Raw genomic sequence first — 19,451 nt, forward strand, 5'->3', positions numbered from 1 at the left:
CATGTCCATAGAGACTTCAATCAAGAGTCTGTTATGGTCAGGGGGCCTCGTAGTGTAAGAGGGTCAAGTGACACCTACAGGTTAAGAGAAGGACTGACAGACTTCTAGGCTGACATGCTTCTGAATATGGAGTACACCGCACATATAACACCTTAAGTGAATACCACATCGAACTGTGAGAGAACGATGAAGAGTTTTACAAGGGCGTAGCCCAAAAGACAAATCCATTAAGTTTGTTAGGCCAAAGCTGACAATACGTGTCATGTGTTTGGATTGTAATAGGTCATGAAAAAAAAAGGGAAAATATTGAAGAATACTCCATCTCAAACATGGAAACATAACCACATTTTCTGCACTGAGCCATCAGTCACTATCTTCATATGTGGAGTTGTTAGAAGTTTATTCTTTCTGTTGAGTTACTAATAGTTTCCAGATATACTAATAATTATGTCATTTCTTGTTCACTTGAACACTTTATCAGCAACTTTTGACCTTGTAATTACTGAAATAGATAGGAAAGCTGACTTCTTGGATCTGTAACAACACACTTTGATGCCCAAATGAACATAATTGATGATTGATTAGGTTATTTTAATTATACATCTAAATAAAACTTTATTATACAATGACTTGTTCCATAATGTACAGAGAAACACATGTAAATACTCAAAGATCATTTCAACTAAACTAACCCCTTTTCTTTTCTCTGCGGGATATTTTTGTTAAATAGTCATTGACATTATCATCTAAAATTCAAAGACTGGAAAAAGTCGTTTACTAGCTTGATATTGATTATGATCTTGATCAATTTTATTGGGATGATTACGTTGGATATTACTTTTCCATAACGTTATTAGAATATTCCATGCTGCATATAATTTTTTTTCACCTCTAGTGCTGAATAGTGTTCAATACTAGAGGTGATAGGACTATATAGAGCCAACAAAATGCTAAGAGACTTGAGAGAATCCCATTAATGCGCTTAACCTTATTCGATTCGAAAAGATGCATTCTTGTTCAAAAATATTAACCACATCCAACTATCAATTGTATCTACTATGCCATGTATTTAAAAAATTTATGAAGAAACTGATATGTATACTTGCAACTTTATCCACTAATGTGTGAGTAGAATACAATAAATTCTAGAACGAAACATCACTCACACCCGGTGTATACATGAATCATGAGTAACGAAGAGAATGATCTGAGTACCCAAATCGACAATTACGAATGAATAAATTAAGAATTCTTGTTGCCCTTCTGCATTATTGATTATTACACAATACATACCTGGATATCTATGTACCAGATTAAAGTTTGGACAAATACACTAATAAACCTGACAACACAAAATTATGTTCTAGGCTTTTATTTTCCATTCTGTCTTTCAGCTGTTATACTTTTAAGAACCAAATTTGGATTTGATGTCATCAATAACACTAGCTTCAACCTGAAAGGTCTTAGTCAACACATCATTAGGAATTGGTGGCATAGAAGCAAATAGTGTAGTTGGAAGGACTACTGCCCCTGGCAAATGACTGTTAAAAGCTGTGATTGTCATTGCCTTCTCCTTCCCAACATTCATTTGGAAATGCACAAGTCCTCGTGGCACCACGAACATCTCCCCTACAGTCAATATTTTGGAATGTAACACGTTGTTTGTTGTCAGGAATCCAACGTAGAGTTTCCCTTTAATGACTACCCCGGTCTCAGTTGCACGAGGATGTGAATGTGGTGGATTTAGCCCTCCTGGGGCGAAATCAACTCTATTCATTGAGAGACCTAGCGTGTTCAACCCTGGGAAAGCAAGAACGTTTCCCACAGTTGCAGTGAATCCAAATACATTGTCAGTGTTTCCCTCTTTGGTTAGGCCATCAAAGAAGAAGTCATTTGAAGTAACTTGGGAAGCAGGCTTGCAAGGAAAACCGTTAATAGATGTTGATGTATCGTTCAGAACTCCAACACAGAAATCCTGTAGGGGATCAGGATCAGCACAATGAGAAGGAAAAGGTAAGACTACCAGAATAACCAACAAGAGCGTCACACGAATAGCCATTGAATGATCAAACTTGAAATTTAAAGAATAGTGTGTGACAATTTACTAATGACATAGTAGTTCAAGGGCTATTTATTTGCCAAGCTAGCCTTGGTGACATTTCATCTTCAAGAAAGCAACATGCTAAAATCAAATCATAAAGAAAGGAAATTTAGTTGAGGTTAGTTAGCCTTTTTGACAATAGAAAAATGCAATGTCTCAACTTCATCAGGAAATAGTCAATCAACTTGTTAGTAAATTTAACTCAGGGATTACGACATCTATGAATTATTTTACCATTCGTCAAAGCTACAAACCGTTCAACTCATTTCTAATCAGGTATTTCTTCATCCTAGCCCTTCCTATGGTACAACAACTCAATAGAGACTTCTGTCAAGACTCTGTTATGGTCAGTGGGCCTCGTATTAAAAGAGGGTCAAGTGACACCTACCAGGTCAAGAGAAGGACTGACAAACTTCTAGGCTGACATGCTTCTGAATATGGAGTACACCGTACACATAACACCTTAGGCGAATACCACATCCAAATGTGAGAGAAAAGTGAAAGGGTTTTACAAGGGCAGGGCCCAAAAGACAAATCTGTATAGTCGGGCCAAAGCGGACAGTATGTGTAATGTGCTTAAGTTGTGATAGGTCACGAAGAAAAAAGGGAAAATATTGATCAATTACCTTCCATCTCAAACATTTAGCTGAAAGTGTCCAAATCCTATTGGAATCACAACCACATTTTCTACAGTGAGATTGACAAGTCCATCATGTCATGCCATCAGTCACTTTCTTTCATATGTGAATTGTCAAAAGTTTATTTTTTCAATTGAGCTAGCCTTGTTAATTTAGTTTCAAGATATAATTATGTCATTACTTGAATACTTTATCAGCAGGTTTTGACCATCTAACTGCTGAAATAGATAGGAAAGTTGACTTATTGGATCTGTAACAACACACACACCTTCATGCTCAAATGAACATCATTGATTAGGTCATTTTAGTTATACATACATCTAAATAAAGTTTTATCATACAAGGACTTGTTCCATAATGTACAGAGAAACACATGTAAATACTCAAGATCAAATTAAGACAAGATCACCTCAGCTAAACTAACCCCTTTGGCCTATTCTTTTAGCTTGACTATTAGTAGAACAAAGAAAAAAAATATCAAATTGGAGGAAACTGGAGTAGTTAAACCTACCGGTGCGCGATATTTTTGTTAAATAGGCTTTGACATGGTCAACTAAAATTCTCAATCTGGAAAAAGTCGTTTATTAGTTTGACATTGATATGATCCTAATCAATTTTTATTGGGATGATACGTCCAAGTTCGTTGGATATTACTTTTTCATAACGTACTTAGAATACTTCATGCTGCATATAAATGACCGTCAATAGTACCTTGGAAAATCTATTGAATTTACGAAACGATACATGAATTTAGTCAAGTGTTTGGTTGGTAATATTCAGATAAAAGATGTAAAGATACTAAAAATACAGTACTATTTTGGAACTAGATAAACTCAACTTTTTTCAACTCCAGTGTTATATAGCATTCAAGTCAATTGAGGATTTTTTACGTTGTGTTAACGATAACGATATTAACAATAGTATATTTTCCTTGGTATTGCATAGTATGAACTATATGATCTGAGTAAGAATATTAATAATACGACATGTATTTCAAAGATTCTAGAAAGAAACTGATATGTTCAATTTCAAATTTGCCCACAAATGAATGGTTCAACTCAATTGACACACATGCTACCAAACTTTCAAAGACATTCTTGCACCAAAGTAAGCTCTTCCTCCAGATGCTATTTCTGAAGAAAACAGAACGAGCCATTTATCTTTCTCATGACATGACTCTAGAAGCAATAGTATTGATCACAAATCACTAAGGACTGATTCCATCCCAATCTCTCTCTGATGCTGCTGTGATGAGAACGGTCCTGCGGCTTGTGTAGTTATTTAAGAGCATTTTGCTCACTGGCAAATCTCTAGAGCAGCTGGACTAATAGGTATCACACCAGAAGGTGATACAAGTGCGTCCACGAGAACGTCATTTGGAGTTAGTGGTATAGTACCCTCATCCACTATTTGAACTGAGTAAGAAAGTGCAACTGCGGACCAAAGTGAAAAGTTACTATAGAAAGCAAAATTTGTTGCATGTAATCCTGGAAAGAAGCAGACAAAGAGACATACTTTTGAGAGGTTGCTTCCAATTTCTCTTCTCGGCAAGCTCTTGATATCTTGATAAAAAGGTGTCATAGTATCTGTTTTTGTCAAACCATGAAAAACAAAGGATCATCAACAAGAGGACAAAAATGTAAATTGTATTGAAGACTGACCAGGCAAAACATGTAATTACTCTTCTTCTTATTTGGTTTTTCCTTTTTGCATTAACAGTTCTCTTCCTTTCTTGTACTTCTTCTCTATCTTATCTTAATCAAAACTGTTACTTTTGCAGAAGAAGAATAAACAGAAAAAGGGATAAAACCTACCCTCCACCGCGGCCCAACCGTCTTCCAGCTTTGTCAAATGCAAGTCCTTCATGAGAGAGTAAATTTATAATTTCCAAAAGCAATATATTTACCAATTATTTCAAGCTTTGAATCATATAGCGTTTCACAAATTAATGACAGACATTAACATACTTACCAGGTAAAATTAACAAATCAACAGGCTCATTGGCGAACAAGACTGCAACAACAAAAAGTCTTTCAGTTACTAGCATTAAGTCCATAATCCTGCATTTTCACCTTTCAAAGAAAAAAATAAATGTATGTACCAACAAACATATCCAAGCTATTAGCTGTAAATCCAAACATAACCCCCAGAAAATGTATCCATTACTAGGTTAGTATTTTAATGAAGTAGGACTCAAAGAACAGCAGATGCTCTTGTTTCTCCATTTTCCTCCTCCTTGTTCGGATAAGTGTAAAATGTGACACTTCTTTCAAGTTTCAACAACAGTACAATACAATGGCACACGAGGAAAAGGTATCAGTTCCAGAGATGCCAAAAGATCTTCTTGTAAACATGAACCTAAACATATATTACGCTCTTTTTCATCTTATACAAATGAACCTGAAAACCTGCTATGCCCCTTTCCATTTGTGTCAGGCATATTATAATCTTTGAAACTCCTCAATCAAAGCAGCCAAAATTCTTTAATGCTTTCACCTTTATTATTCTGTTCATGTGTTGCCAGTGATAGACAATTGCTCCAGTCGTGCTGAGGCACACCCAAAGTGTATACTATATCTAGACTATACATTGAATATGTTTTCCGTCAAAAAGTTCGCCAGATAACCATGAGTTTGGGGAGTGGAAACTGCGTTCACAGAGCATATCCTGTTAGCTATAGAACTAACTAGTTTGGCTGGCATTTAATATTTAAAAGGAAGGGGCATAGTTTCCAAAGGGAGCTCTAGCAACTACTATGTAATTGTAACAACATATATGAGAACAAACAAAAAAAAAGATCCATTTTAAACAAGAAACAGACAACTACATCTAACATGAGGTGTTCCAGATAATTTATTCAAGAAATGCACTTCAAGGAAGTTATTAAAACATAAAGCAAGGATATCCTAACATAGTAACTACCACTAGAGGATTTTCTGAAATGACACAAATTTCCACACTAAAATACGACGTTGAGACAGAGAATGAAATTGTTCCACATTTTGAACTTATTGGAAGTTAAAATAAAACGAGTTGATTATGTGCATCTACCTATTATTACTGCAGTCAGAACAGTTACAGCAGTGAGAAGAAAAAGTACTATTTGATACAAAAGAAAGTAAACGAACCATCTTCGCGTTCATTTCCATCAGCATCTAATGAAGCTGGTTCCAGAATGTTCATTGAATTTGCAATCAAATCCTCAGTGCTTGAAATGTTAAGCATTCGCATGTTTCTGTTCCTATCCTCCACTCTTGGAACAAATAGCTTCTTTCGCATCTGCAAAACCTAATCTTATTTGAAAATGGTAAAAAGAGAACAAGAAGTAAGGTCTATAACAAGCTAAACACTTAACAATGAAGAAGAAAAAAACTGAGACTTGTAATAATGTTTCCACCTAGTGCTTCATAAAGAAAAATAGCCTTTCCAAATAGTCAGGTATGAACACCGCCTAGTCTTTAGGTAATTAGTTCCTCATTAGTAATTTAGAATATATTAGTAGAGAAGTATTTACCATATCAGATATCCAATATAGCATACTCCTTATATCGATTAATCAATCAACCACGACTCAATCCCAAACTAATTGATGTTAAATAGAATTCCCAGTGATGGCCTATGAGCCTCAGAATTGTTACAAACAAAAGATTTAAACAGAATACTCCTGCCCTTTTACACCCCAAAAATCCCCTAATTTTCAAATGCAATTCTGAAACACACCTCTGAATGGCTACTGAGAATATGAGATAGTATTCGGCTTGTATCTACTTCTCGCAAGGCCCTACAGCTTATGTAAGCGCACAATCCCTTGCAAGCCTTAAACCACGGGGCCTCCATTACAATCCTTTGTATAGCTTCATCTAACCAGTCGCATAGAAATCAAAGCATCACTACACGTTCAAAAGGAAAATTAAATCAATGTCTACAACTACTACGTTTATTGAAAAGAAGTACCTTCTTCGGATCTAAGGGTCGGATCCATGGATTTGAGATCTCTTTTAACAACCAAACGGAGGGACTTTTTCTGCTTGAAAATTGTGTCCAAATGGGCAGGGTCAGAAGTGAAGTTCTCTTCTCCGGCGGTGCTCATGGTGGCAGTGGCGGAACACGGTGAGGTTTGACGGCGGAGTATAGCGGAGCGGTTGGGGAAGAAGCGGCTGGTGGACAGTGACACTGCCCAAGGAATGGTCATCTAATCGCCTCTCGCGGTTAACCATTGGAGTAATTTAATATTTTAAAATTACCAGAAGTTTTTTATTATAATATTGATGTATAATCTTTAAATTTTAAAAGATGATTTGAAAAATAGGTAATAAATGTTGAGGGTGAATGAAAAAAATATGTTTTCTTTGATATACTAAAAGCGACAAGTAAAAACGATTGACATGTAAAAGTGAACAGTGATAGTGATGGGAATGGTAATAGATTGTGGCTTATTGGCTAGTATAGAACAAATATATTTATAATTATAATTATAATTCACATTATTAAATATATTTCTCTTCCTGATCTATCAAAAGAAATCAGTGATTTCTTGATCATAGCTAGCTTAGACTAAAGAACATTTTCTACGTGACAGAACCTCCTTACGAATATATTTTCATGAGGCTAATCTTGAACCGTTATTCAACGCATAAATATCTTTATTTAACCGAATATTTTTTGTGCATAAAATCTCAAATTTAGAATCCTTATTGAGTGAATTATTGAAAAACAAAGTCATGAACTCATAGGCTCAAAGTTAGATCGACACCGACTACTCATTTAATATGAACCGAAAATGTATTTTGATAATATTTGGTTGTGTTGATTGACCAATTTCGGAAGGTAAGAACCAATGAGATGATTTTTATATGGATCGTTCGTGAAATAGCTTAGATTAATTGGCAACATGTTATACCATACATTTTCTCTTTTATAACTACGATGTCGAGGCAAACTCACGTGCACCTTTATTAATTCTATTTACATTATAAATATGGGTTCTTGTTAGTTGTTAAAGTAGGATAAAAGTAAAATGCAATATTTAGTTGTACAAAATAAAATAAAAATATTCATAGTTGTTATTTACATCAAATCATATTTATTTTTTTCTCTATCGTGTATGCGAGCACCGTTAATTTAGTTAATTCATCCGCCAAGCACTTTCCTATTAATTAGTTAAACAAGAAAGAAAATTTTGAAACTTTTGCATTAGGGAAAACTAACTTCTTTCTTCCTTCTTCACAGATACTAGAGGAAAAAAAGAAAGAAGAGGATGATCATGATCTGGGGTTTATTTTAGCCACCAAGATCATGATCCATCTCATTTCATTCTTTGCCTTTTGATCATCAATCTTTGTCTTGAATTTTGTTAGGGGTATTTTTATAAGAAAAAAAAAGAAATGGCTTCGCGATCTTTCAAATGTTTGGTTGAACAAAAGCTTGGGAGAGTTGGGGTTTTCTGTGTATATGCTGTTCTTGAATGGGTGATGATCCTTCTTCTTTTCATTGATGGCTTTCTTGCACTTTTCACCAATGAATTCGCAAAGTTCTTTGAATTGAAAGTCCCCTGCTTGCTCTGCACAAGGATAGATCACATTTTCATAAAGAGGAACTCTAGTTTCTATTACAACGAGTCCATTTGTGAGGGTCACAAGAAGGACATCTCTTCCCTCGCGTATTGTCATGTCCACAAGAAGCTTTCTGATATAAGAAACATGTGTGAAGGGTGTCTTCTTTCTTTTGCAACAGAGAAAGAAGCAGATTGTGATAAGTACAAGTCATTAGTTGGGATTTTGCACAAGGACATTGATTGCTTTGTGGATGATGATAAGAGAATGTCGATAAAATCAGTTAAGAATGAAGAAGAGGTTATCAAAACTGGAAGTGTTGTCATTCGGAACTGTTCTTGTTGTGGGGAACCTCTGAAATTGAGGACTAAATATGCCAGGAACTCATCCATAAATGGAAATCACTATTCTCAAGCTCCTGCCTCATCTCCTCGATCTCCGTTAACGTGGAAAAATGAGGAATCAGGCAATATGGAATTGCCTCATATCCAGTACACAAAGCTCAAGTTTTCCTCAGATAATGAATCGATTCTACCAGATGATGAGGGACACCAGAATGCAGGTATCTATTTGTCTTGACTACTTTTGGCTTAAAATTTTCTGCATTATCTGTGTTGAGGTGAAAAGAAAAAAGAACAAAGAAAGAAAGGGGTAAGCTCTTTCATCTTAACTCTGCAACTTTTACAATTAGAGCTTAACATCTATCAATTGTCGGTGTATACAACTTAAACCTCACAATTATCAAGATGACTAACAATCTCATTCTCTGATAGCGCACGTACAAGACTCTCATTGTTGAAGGGGATAGTTATAACATTTGGGGGGGAGGTGTTAAGAGTAAACTAATATTTCACTGTGTAGCAGGTAAAGAGGATACTAAAGCTGCTACTGCCCCGCTGCTACCAGATCCCGAGGACATACATGATGAATCTTGCAAAACCCCAGTTTCTGCAAGAAACAAGTTCTTTGGGATCCCATTGACAGACTCCGCTCAAGCTAGTCCAAAGTGGCCTAATAAGCCCAGAAAATTGGGTGGTGATACGAGTGAATTCATCTCAGATGCTAATGACACGAGTGCAGTAAATGAAGCAGATGATGACATCCTGCATAGCTTGAAGAGGCAGGTTCGTCTGGACAGAAAGTCTCTTATGGAATTATACATGGAATTGGATGAAGAAAGAAGTGCCTCTGCTGTGGCAGCAAACAATGCCATGGCCATGATCACACGTTTGCAAGCAGAGAAGGCAGCTGTACAAATGGAAGCCTTACAGTATCAAAGAATGATGGAAGAGCAGGCAGAATATGACCAAGAGGCCTTGCAAGTCATGAAAGACTTGGTTTTAAAGAGAGAGGAAGAGATAAAGGTCTTGGAGGCTGAAATGGATACCTACAGGGAGAGATACGGAGTTATCAAGAAAGTCGGTAGTGAGGTCTGTGAAGTTGATGCAGATGATGATTATCAAGAGTTGAGGTCTCAGTCTGCATCATCCTTCGATGAAAGATCTGACTGTAGCAGCCCTCGTGAAGTAGATCATAATGGAGTAAACGAGCTCCATATTGAACGTCCTGGGGAATACAGAGATGAAAATGTTGATGAATCAAACCTTGATTTTGAGAACGAGAGATCTTTTCTACAGGGTTTGTTAGCAAACCTTGAAAAGAAGATCAAAATACCTCCTGATGTTGAATCTCATGTGCTAGAATCAAATGTGATTCAAGACAAAGGTACATATGAGTCTTTGTTTTCCCTATTTACCAGCCTTCCTTTTCTTTTCATTCTTGGTGAAAGTAAAGACTACAGATACTAAATGTCAAGTTTTGTTTTTAGGAAATGACAATAAGGTTATACTTACAAGAGAAGTTTCTCTACTTAGAGAGAGATTGAGAGCTGTTGAAGCAGAAAGTGGCTTCTTGAAACACGCTGCCATGACATTACAGAGGGGTGGAGAAGGAACCAAACTCTTGACTGAGATAGCTCAACATCTGCGGGAGCTTAGATACACCAATACAGCAACAGAAGTTGCAGATGCATGACTTTTGTCCAAAAAGGTGATTCTTCCCTAGTGAGTTCTCTTCTTAGGTGATACTCGAATGTACTAGAATTTCTTTAAAGCGGCAGAATGATAAGAATTAGAAAGTTATGTAGCTATGTGTGGTGTAAATTTTCCAAAGATGAGTGTTCAAGAGCTACAGAATCATTCATATTCTCCTTTCAGCTAAAATTTAACTCCAACTATAAACTTGTTGGTCGTGTTTTCAGAAATCAATTTTTGCATTTATGTTTCATGTCAATTGTCAGTTCCCTCATCACTGGAAGCTTAATGCTCCTAGAAGTCTGCAGAACATTGCTGACAATTTTTTGTGGCCGCGCTCTTAAGGGCCTGGTTTACCAAGATGCTGCTACAACTAACTTGAATATTTCATAGGTAATTGAATTTGAGAACATAAGTGTATCCATTAATCATTTCCATTTTGTGTTGCAATTTAACTGCTAATTGCAGCAGGAGTCAGTAATGTAACAAGTGTTTTTTGCAGTTCTCTGTTTTCTTTTCCTCTCTCCTGTTCTTCTTCCACATTTAGGATGTACAGTTTAAGAAGGAGCCCTGAAGGCTTCAGCTTTGGCATTTCCTCAGAGCTTTACTTCTCATTACCTAGAGGCTTGAGGTTCTTCAGGTAATATTCTATTGCATGCTAGTATATATACACTAGGCATAAGCCAATTTCTTTCCAAATTTGGGAAGGAAAGTGAATACATATTGGGATGTGTTAATATCATTCTGCAATGGACCAAGTAAAGGATCCAAAGAAAATGATTGCTTTAAACATCTACTTTCTTGATAAGAATTAAATGTATGTTCTACGTTTGATCCTCCTATTTTAAAGTATTTTTCTCCCAAAAGTATACTACTTCTAAGCTTTTGTTGAAAAGGTATATGGCTTAATATGCAAACACTTGATCTACAGGTAGTGATTAATACTGCTTTTTGCAGGTGAAATTGGCTTGGAACCAGACAACTTTGAAATAATCCAGCAAAAGGCATTATGGATTCACAGGAAGACTCTAAATGAGAAACGAACAACTAGTTTTGTCTAATGTAAATGCATATAGATGGTTATATATTTGTAAGATATCCACCTCCCTTGACCATCTATTTTAGACTTGTTGTTTCATCAGATGCTACGACATGAATTTCATTGACAGCAGTTGTACTTGTACACACATGCTTGTTTAGCAGATAATGTAACTTAGTCATTCATTAAACGAGAACAGTGGAAGGTGTGAGTGAGCATATAATGGTCCTAATCCTCTCATGCACTACTTATCGTTCTTTCCCACTCAGAGACGTTTATTTGGTTCCTAAAGCCTCAATTTACTAGAATCTTTTCTTTTTTCCATTTTCATTTCCTCTTTTTTATGAGGGGATGAAATACTCCGTCAAAACATAATGCTAACGCCTTGATAAAAGCTGGCTATAGTACCAATTTAGGCTTCTGGACCAAAATCATACTTTAGACAAGCTTCTCCAACTCCTCAAGGCTTTCATCAGAGAAAGCCACAGCAGATGAGGATACAAATCAAGTACACTGATTGTGCATCAAGCCATCATAAATGGTAGAGCAACCGATGCTAGGATGACCAGAAATTCCAAAATAACAAGATGATTCCAACAGATTAAATTGTACATACACGGAAGAAAGCTTGCTGCCCAACAAAGACACAATTGTCACCCTAAACCCTAAACTCAATTAAGTTTTACAAACCAAGTAGCAACCTATAAGGCCGATAGTTCATAAGTTTCTTAAATCTACCTCATAAATAAGGCAATTGTTCAAGAAGTATATATAACTTAGCATAACCAACCTTCTCGAATGACTTCTATTAAGCTGTACAAGATAGAGTGAAGTTATCCAGATAGACAACCCCCAGTTATTGCCTAAGCTGAAGGCAATACATCGGCAGACATGTAAGGTGAGATGCAGCCTTGTACCTAAGCATTAGACAAAGTATTCAGAAAATCTATCAGACAATTGTAATTCTCATTCTTTCTATAGTGTCATGCACAAGTTGAAAGAGTTACAATTGAAAAGCAAGTCAACAAAATTTGAGAAGTAAAAATGGAAAAGAAGTTATTCTCAGTAATTCCCCAGAAGTTATGCTCTTCATTTTAAATGCTTTCTTCGACATCATTACCCAAGCAAAAAAAACGGATCAAGTATGTGTACTACAGGTTCATCAGCAGATGCGCTTGCCATGCAAACTACACAACCATTCTAGTACTTCCTGAAAATGAAGTTTTTTCTTTCTTTCTTTTTTCCCTTTTTCTCCTTTTCTTCTTTTGTTTTCTGGTAAGTTTTTGAAAACAAAGTTTCAAGCTAGGCCATCATAGGGATTTTCAGGTATCTCACATGGTGCGAGCCCCTCGTCCTTCAGCTGTGATAAAGATTGAATCCCATGATGGAATCCCCCCTCTCCCTATTATAAAATGTTTAGAGGAAAAAAATAGGCCATGATCGTCATTTCTTAATGGGAAAAAGATAGGGATAGCATTGTACCAAGAGAACACTAGTTTTTTCGGCAATGTACATAAACAAGCTATCTTTCAATCTTCTAAATACAGGGGCTACTTATAATATACCCTAGACGAAAGGATGCAGGATGTAAAACTTCATAATTTTCCAGTAAATCATGCCAGAGAACAAAACAGCATGCAGTGTCACATTTCCATGTTTTCTATTATTTCCTTTATACCTTTTGTTTTAAAATGTGTCTTTTATACCTTGGTTATTTCTTGTTTTCTAATTTCTTACTCAACATAAGTCATACAAATAACAGGTAATGTAGGCAAATCAAAGAAAAATAGTAAAACAAGGTACATGGAGGAATAGATTGACAATTACCTGCAACAAACAAGTTGGAATTTCGACAAAGCCCTGCAATAGAAGATCCACCTTCTGCAGACTGCTTTTTGGAACAGGGGTAAGTACATAGAGTACATGCTTGAGAGTGTCAATGGCACGCACGATTCCTGGATCAGTTTAAAGCGGTAGAGAAAGGAAACAATGAGAGGAAATTGACATCCAATAACAACATCAAGTTTAAGTTTATTAGAAACATAAGGCATTGGCATTGACAGTAAACAGACATGTCTAGATCTAGGTCTTTAGAGGGCACTGCAAAATTCCTCTAGCTAATAAAGGCAGCAGAGCTAGTAGTATGAATAATGTTCGATGCGGACAATCAGTAATGATAACACAACCTTCTGCATCATCACATACAAGTGACTATTTAATGTTGCATAAATCGATCCATCAGGCAAGATCATTGTTAAGTGATGCAATAGGGCACAGTACATTTTACTAACTGTATTCATTTTAAAACTAGGACATCCACACCATGTTCATGCTTCTCACTCTCGTGATTCTTCAATGACCCTATCTGAAGATAAACAATTGCAATTCCACATATATAAACACTGTGACCATTCGAGAAATACTGAAGACCTCCTAGACAAAGAAAGCAACTAATTGTCCATTCAAAAGAAGCAAAACTGACAGTTTCTTTTAGAGAGGTCAACAAAACTGGCAATATCACAGCACACGTGTGGGAATCTTGTTGCAATAACTTACCCAAGCCCATGCAGTCAGGAAAATTTTCAGAATCAACTGCCAAGCCAACAATAGTTGCATTCAAGCTGTACAAAACCTCATTCTTAGGAACCTGGCATACAGATGTAGAACTAATCAGAACATGAGAGGAATATCTAGACGTACTTGTTTGAATAAGACTGGAACGATAGTTAACTAAATGAATAATGAATATATGAGAAAGGGAGGAAGCAATAATAGAAAATGCCACAGGCCAGAAGATCCAGCATATATGGAAGGCAATGCTCTTGTCCACCATCAAAGTAACAAAGCATTGCATCTAGAGCAGGTCATTCACCATTGGTAAACCTACCTCACAATGAAGGTGTTTAATTTTGATACTTGATATAGGAATCTCATATGGAGGGTGAGCAGCTAATGCTCGAGAGAGTTCCTTGATTGTTGTGATTTTCATATCACTTGGAAAGCATTGTCTGAAATAGGCCATGACACGTAGATCACGCAAAAGACGTGCATCCTTCTGTACAAGAACCCTGGGAAAACATATCAGAGGACTAAGAAACAAGGGGGATATAAATTGTTGAAGGAGCCCAGAAAACTCCGTCAATTAAGAATAAATTCTGAAATTTGTTTTAGGAATATGAACTGAGATGTGGTGTGTGTAGCCTGTAAGTGTTTTTCTTTTCTCTCCCTCTTATTTATCTCTCTCTGTCATTTTAAGGGATAAGATATAGAGATATTAATGTACATGGAAAAGCATCTTTCTCAAGAGAATTTATTTCAACTTACAAGAAAGAAAAGTTCAATTGTCTGATAAACAAAACTAAAACGAAAGAAAAGATAAACTCATACGATCTGTTAAAAGAGTCCCGACGAGCAGAGTTGACCTCAACTACAGTTGCAACATCACTATTATCATCATCCAACCAAAATGCACCAGCCGGAAGGTTCTTGCTCACAGACGATATGCAAATCTTAACAACATGGGTAGGAGAGATGTATTTGATAATATCCACAAGAATGTCATAGCCAATACCTATAAGACAGGGAAAGCAGAATCAGACTTGATCATGAAAACTGTGACCAGCTCAATGAAAAAATGGACCACACTAGTCAAAATTAGATCGAAAGCAAGTAAATAAATATAGGAGCTTACCACACTAGCCTAAATTAAATGAAAGCAAGTAAATAAATATAGGAGCTTACCACACTAGCCTAAATTAAATGAAAGCAAGTAAATAAATATAGGAGCTTACCACACTAGCCTAAATTAAATGAAAGCAAGTAAATAAATATAGGAGCTTACCTTTGACCCAGCCCGTTGTGTTAATGACAAGAGGCACCCCAGCATTTCCAGCACTTCTGCCATTGCTCAACAGGTACGTTCTCCGGTAGTGATCATACAAGGCAAAAATATAAGCCAAATATGTTTTGGGATCCCTTTTAGAGGATATGTCGCCAAAAAAGAAGCATCTGAAAGAAAAAAATTGGAGTCAAAATCAACATCGAGTAAATTTCGGCCTTGTTAACAGGATGAAATTTCTTTCATTCAAGTGTCATATATTTTAACTACTATACAGTTTATGCACAACGTAGCTTACAAAACTCCCCAAGGAGATAGGAAGTAGATTTTCCAGTTTCATGCAACAAACTAATAAAACATCTCCCTTCAAGCAAAGACCTAGACAATATCCAATGTGCACGATGGACACCTCTTAATTTCTCAAATGCCAATGTTCTCTGCTAAACAAGAAATCTACAACCAGATTACTAAAATAACCCTAAACCTATGGCACACAATCTCAAATGCTAAGTAAGATTGCTACTGGAGTCCAGACGACCATTCTCCATTTAAATTTGCCCTCTTTACAGGGAAAGACAATTAACTATCATATTAAACATGGTTAAAAAAATCAGTATATCATATCACTCTTTGTATTTTTTCCTGTAGAAGGACAAAGATGGTGAGAGTGGAAAGGGAAAGAAGGGTTCTAAACTCTTCCAAGAACTGAGACTGAAAAGAGTCCTTTTGCTAGCTAAACAAGTAACAACAGAAGTAAATAAATGGCCAAAACTTGCTTTTCCAAGACATGGGCTCAGAAATTATACCTCTCAGGAGTTTTTAGGCATGGAATTGACAGATCTGACACAGAAAGGCAAGAAAAAAAGATGACAGTGAATAAAAGCAGCACTAGGGAAGCTCAAATATAAACATCTAATAGTTCAGGAATGATTGGTGTACCTGAAGTTATTTTGTCGATTGTGGTAAGCGATAATAAACCAGGTGGAGTAAACTCTGTCTGCCCGACATCTGTATCCAAATAAGCGACTTTCTTGTATCTGAAAGCCAAAGATAGTTAATTATCTGAACCTGTACTTCTGTAATTGAAGTTATCAAAACCTACTATGATCAGGTTATACTTATCCAATTCAGACAAAAAGTACACAGCCTCTCAATAACAGTCAACAGTAATAACAGAAAAATGTGATCATCCACAGGTATCAATATACAGAGAAGAGTGGTTGTTGCCCATTATTCAATTCAGACAAAAAGGACACAGACCCTCTCAAGGACAATCAATGTGCGGTAAAAAATTCATGATGCCACGTCATTTGCTTCATCCTGTTGGTGTGACCCATCCGAAATAAGTATCTTCCAATCAGATTTAAAATTTCCAATGAACCCTTAGTTGTCTTTTAATATTAGCCTATCGATTATTCCTAATTAGACATGTTTAATCTAGAACATAACATCCAATCCTTGAATTTAATGCCCAGAAGAATTATCTTCTTTATTCTAGACCCAAGAGTTATTTCTTCCGATCACATCTTTTTACAAGTAATAGGTATTGGTATATACCCATTTTTTGTTCTTTCATTAGCTATTGACAAGTCGAAGCTTTTAATGATTTTTCATAGATATTTTGGATGACTAAATATAAGAAAAAAATTGTGGTCAACATAAGTACCAATGAATATGCCTTATGAAGGAAAACAAGCCTCAAATCTTGTTTTTCTTTGAGCTATCTTCCGTTTTCAAATTGGTCTAAACTTGCATTTTAAACCATCAACAACATTTTAAGGTAACAATGAAATAAGAAAGCAGAATGTTTATATACTTATTTTATTTTATTTTTTAAAACTAACCAAACAAGAAAGGAGAAAATTAGGACTGTTATTCAAAAAGAAGGAATAATTCTAACAGGTAACTTCATTCTCAAATTTCAAACTTGCAAACAAAAAACATAAGCAATGATACATTAAGTCAAGATACAATACATAGCACGAATCCATAAATTCAGTAAACATAATAATTTCACACTATTCCCATACTCTTGAGAAAATTCAGGTTGTTATGTAAAATGTTAAGTTATAGCACGAATCCATAAATTCAGTAAACATAATAATTTCACACTATTCCCATACTCTTGAGAAAATTCAGGTTGTTATGTAAAATGTTAAGTTATAGCACGAATCCATAAATTCAGTAAACATAATAATTTCACACTATTCCCATACTCTTGAGAAAATTCAGGTTGTTATGTAAAATGTTAAGTTTACTAGTTGAATGACTGCCATATGTTTGATAAAATGCATAAGAGATACCTCTGAAGAAGAACATTGACAAGGAGGCGAGAGAAAGTGGTTTTGCCGCTATTTTTGGGACCGCAGACAAACGCAACCGGCGGCGGCGAAGTGTTAGAATCATAAGCTACAGAGTCGGCAGCATCGGACCACTCCTCCGGTATGAATATGTTAGCCGATTGAAACTCGTCGTCGACAAAGGACGCCATGTTTTCCCTCTCTGTCTGCAGCAGCAAAGTGTGTAGGCGTGTTTATGGGTAAAAAACTGAAACACTCAAAAAGGCACGTTCTTCGTGTGATGTAGCGGGTCGGGTACTAACCAGTAACCCGGAAGTAAATGATACTGTACTTTTATTCTTTTTTTTCCTTCCTTTGAACTCTTTGGAAAACTTCCAACAATTTTTTAAAAAATAACCCGAATATATCCTAATATTCTATAGCCTTTTAGACTTGACAAATATATTTTGTTTAGATCATGAATTTTGATTTTTGTTCTAATAAAACACTTGAACATAATAAATATTCTAATCAGTGCTTTCAAATTATATTTTAAAAAGACATTACATTAATAAGTTATTAATCATCTAAAATATATTATATTTATTTCTTTATATATATATAATACTTAAAATTTTATGATTTATTATTAAGATATTTCTTTTACCGATGATTTATTAAGAAACATGTGTATATAAACTAGGCTGCTAGCAAAACTTCCAAGTTTTGATGATTAAATATTAACGGTTTAAAATAACTAATTAGCACTTATGTCAAAATCGAGTCCAACTCTTATACTTCTAATATTTACTAGATAATTTAAGGCCCGTGATACGGGCCCAATATAATTTCACATATTTTGTTGAAAAAATTACATAAATTCACAACTTAATATATCATAATCTCCTCTCGGATATATTCTTATTCCCTCTCGGATACATTCATCCCCTCTTGGATCATAGATATCCCCTCTTGGATACATTCCTCCCATGAAGTAATATATATCATTAGTAATGTATTAGACAACCAAGGAATGTATTCAAGAGCAACGAAAAATTTGAAATTTTTGTAATTAAGAAAACTTCTGGGATTGGATGTAATTAGCCTCTAAATAAATGAGATTTCTATACTTTGTACTATTTTTTTACGGTAAACAACTTCAATATATTACTTAATAATCTTTTTCAAATGTTCATACGACATAAATGCGTCGTTTACAACCCAAATTGAGAAAGTTGAATTCCAAAAAATTCTATGCAACAAGGAAATAGAGAATTGTGTTAGATTATGAGTTAAAACATTTCGCATTCGAGGAATATATAAAATGTTGATATCTTTGAAAAAGTTCATCGATCTTCATATATTTTCGCAAGTGGTATCTATTTTCTACAATGTTATCATCTTCTTTTTGTAATACTTGCACCATAAGTTTTGCATCTGATAAAATACTAATCAATGTCAACCAATTCGTAAAGATCGATTCAAAGCCTTTCAAATCTCTACTGCTTCAACTTAAGTATAATGTGTTTGTAGTTTGCTTTGTCGGTGTAATTTTTGTGTATACTATTTCATTATTGTCTTCGATAATAGAAATACTTCTATTTATTTTGGTTTTAATATTGAAAGTATTTATTAAAAACTTGATTTCTAACTTCCACAACAATAAAAACAATCATGAAATCAAATTTCTTTCTATATACAATAACAATTATCATAATGTTATATTCTAAATATATTGAAAGTATTTATTAAAATGTTGATTTCTAACTCCACAAAAATAGAAACAATCATGAAAGCAATTTTATTTCTATATACGATAACAATTGACAAAATGTTATATTCTAAATTACATTAATAATTTTTTTTGTATACTACACTCTAAATATCATGCCGTAAAAGAAAACTTTGAATCTTACCCCCACAAAATAACGAATATACTTGTTTATTTTTTTCAAGTTATTATTTATTTTC

General features: G+C 35.1%; 4 protein-coding genes across 7 annotated transcripts; 1 reads left to right on the plus strand and 3 right to left on the minus strand.

Annotated features, from left to right (window-relative positions):
• Window positions 1-1,191: 1,191 nt before the first annotated feature.
• On the minus strand, window positions 1,192-2,172 carry LOC102600664 (germin-like protein subfamily T member 2). The gene has a single exon (XM_006344919.2). The coding sequence runs from the start codon at window positions 2,057-2,059 to the stop codon at window positions 1,406-1,408; it is 654 nt and encodes a 217-aa protein (XP_006344981.1). The 5' UTR covers window positions 2,060-2,172; the 3' UTR covers window positions 1,192-1,405.
• A 1,528-nt stretch (window positions 2,173-3,700) lies between these two features.
• Window positions 3,701-6,969, minus strand: LOC102601010 (5-formyltetrahydrofolate cyclo-ligase, mitochondrial). 2 transcript variants are annotated; one of them, XM_006344920.2, is made up of 7 exons: window positions 6,694-6,969; window positions 6,460-6,599; window positions 5,868-6,018; window positions 4,711-4,752; window positions 4,554-4,599; window positions 4,255-4,325; window positions 3,701-4,172 (listed from the first exon to the last, which is right to left on the minus strand). In XM_006344920.2, exons 1-7 carry the CDS (start codon window positions 6,929-6,931, stop codon window positions 4,036-4,038), a joined length of 825 nt encoding a protein of 274 aa, XP_006344982.1. In that variant the 5' UTR covers window positions 6,932-6,969; the 3' UTR covers window positions 3,701-4,035. The 2 variants fall into 2 exon arrangements, with proteins under 2 accessions (XP_006344982.1, XP_015163145.1); XM_015307659.1 differs by having other exon boundaries at window positions 5,868-6,027.
• Window positions 6,970-7,950: 981 nt separating this feature from the next.
• LOC102601358 (probable myosin-binding protein 5) lies at window positions 7,951-11,588 on the plus strand. 3 transcript variants are annotated; one of them, XM_006344921.2, is made up of 6 exons: window positions 7,951-8,853; window positions 9,153-10,016; window positions 10,120-10,340; window positions 10,591-10,717; window positions 10,827-10,964; window positions 11,282-11,588. In XM_006344921.2, the coding sequence occupies exons 1-3, from the start codon at window positions 8,124-8,126 to the stop codon at window positions 10,323-10,325; spliced, it is 1,800 nt and encodes a 599-aa protein (XP_006344983.1). In that variant the 5' UTR covers window positions 7,951-8,123; the 3' UTR covers window positions 10,326-10,340; window positions 10,591-10,717; window positions 10,827-10,964; window positions 11,282-11,588. The 3 variants fall into 3 exon arrangements, with proteins under 3 accessions (XP_006344983.1, XP_006344985.1, XP_015163146.1); XM_006344923.2 differs by having other exon boundaries at window positions 9,156-10,016; XM_015307660.1 differs by lacking the exons at window positions 10,591-10,717; window positions 10,827-10,964; window positions 11,282-11,588 and having other exon boundaries at window positions 10,120-10,584.
• Window positions 11,589-11,917: 329 nt separating this feature from the next.
• LOC102602136 (polynucleotide 5'-hydroxyl-kinase NOL9) lies at window positions 11,918-17,742 on the minus strand. Its single transcript, XM_006344924.2, has 9 exons — window positions 17,505-17,742; window positions 16,141-16,238; window positions 16,008-16,041; window positions 15,205-15,371; window positions 14,751-14,934; window positions 14,251-14,431; window positions 13,920-14,010; window positions 13,191-13,318; window positions 11,918-12,280 (listed from the first exon to the last, which is right to left on the minus strand). Exons 1-9 carry the CDS (start codon window positions 17,690-17,692, stop codon window positions 12,227-12,229), a joined length of 1,125 nt encoding a protein of 374 aa, XP_006344986.1. The 5' UTR covers window positions 17,693-17,742; the 3' UTR covers window positions 11,918-12,226.
• Window positions 17,743-19,451: the final 1,709 nt, after the last annotated feature.

Source organism: Solanum tuberosum, unplaced genomic scaffold, assembly GCF_000226075.1.
Source record: "Solanum tuberosum cultivar DM 1-3 516 R44 unplaced genomic scaffold, SolTub_3.0 scf00062, whole genome shotgun sequence".
Lineage (NCBI taxonomy): Eukaryota > Viridiplantae > Streptophyta > Magnoliopsida > Solanales > Solanaceae > Solanum > Solanum tuberosum.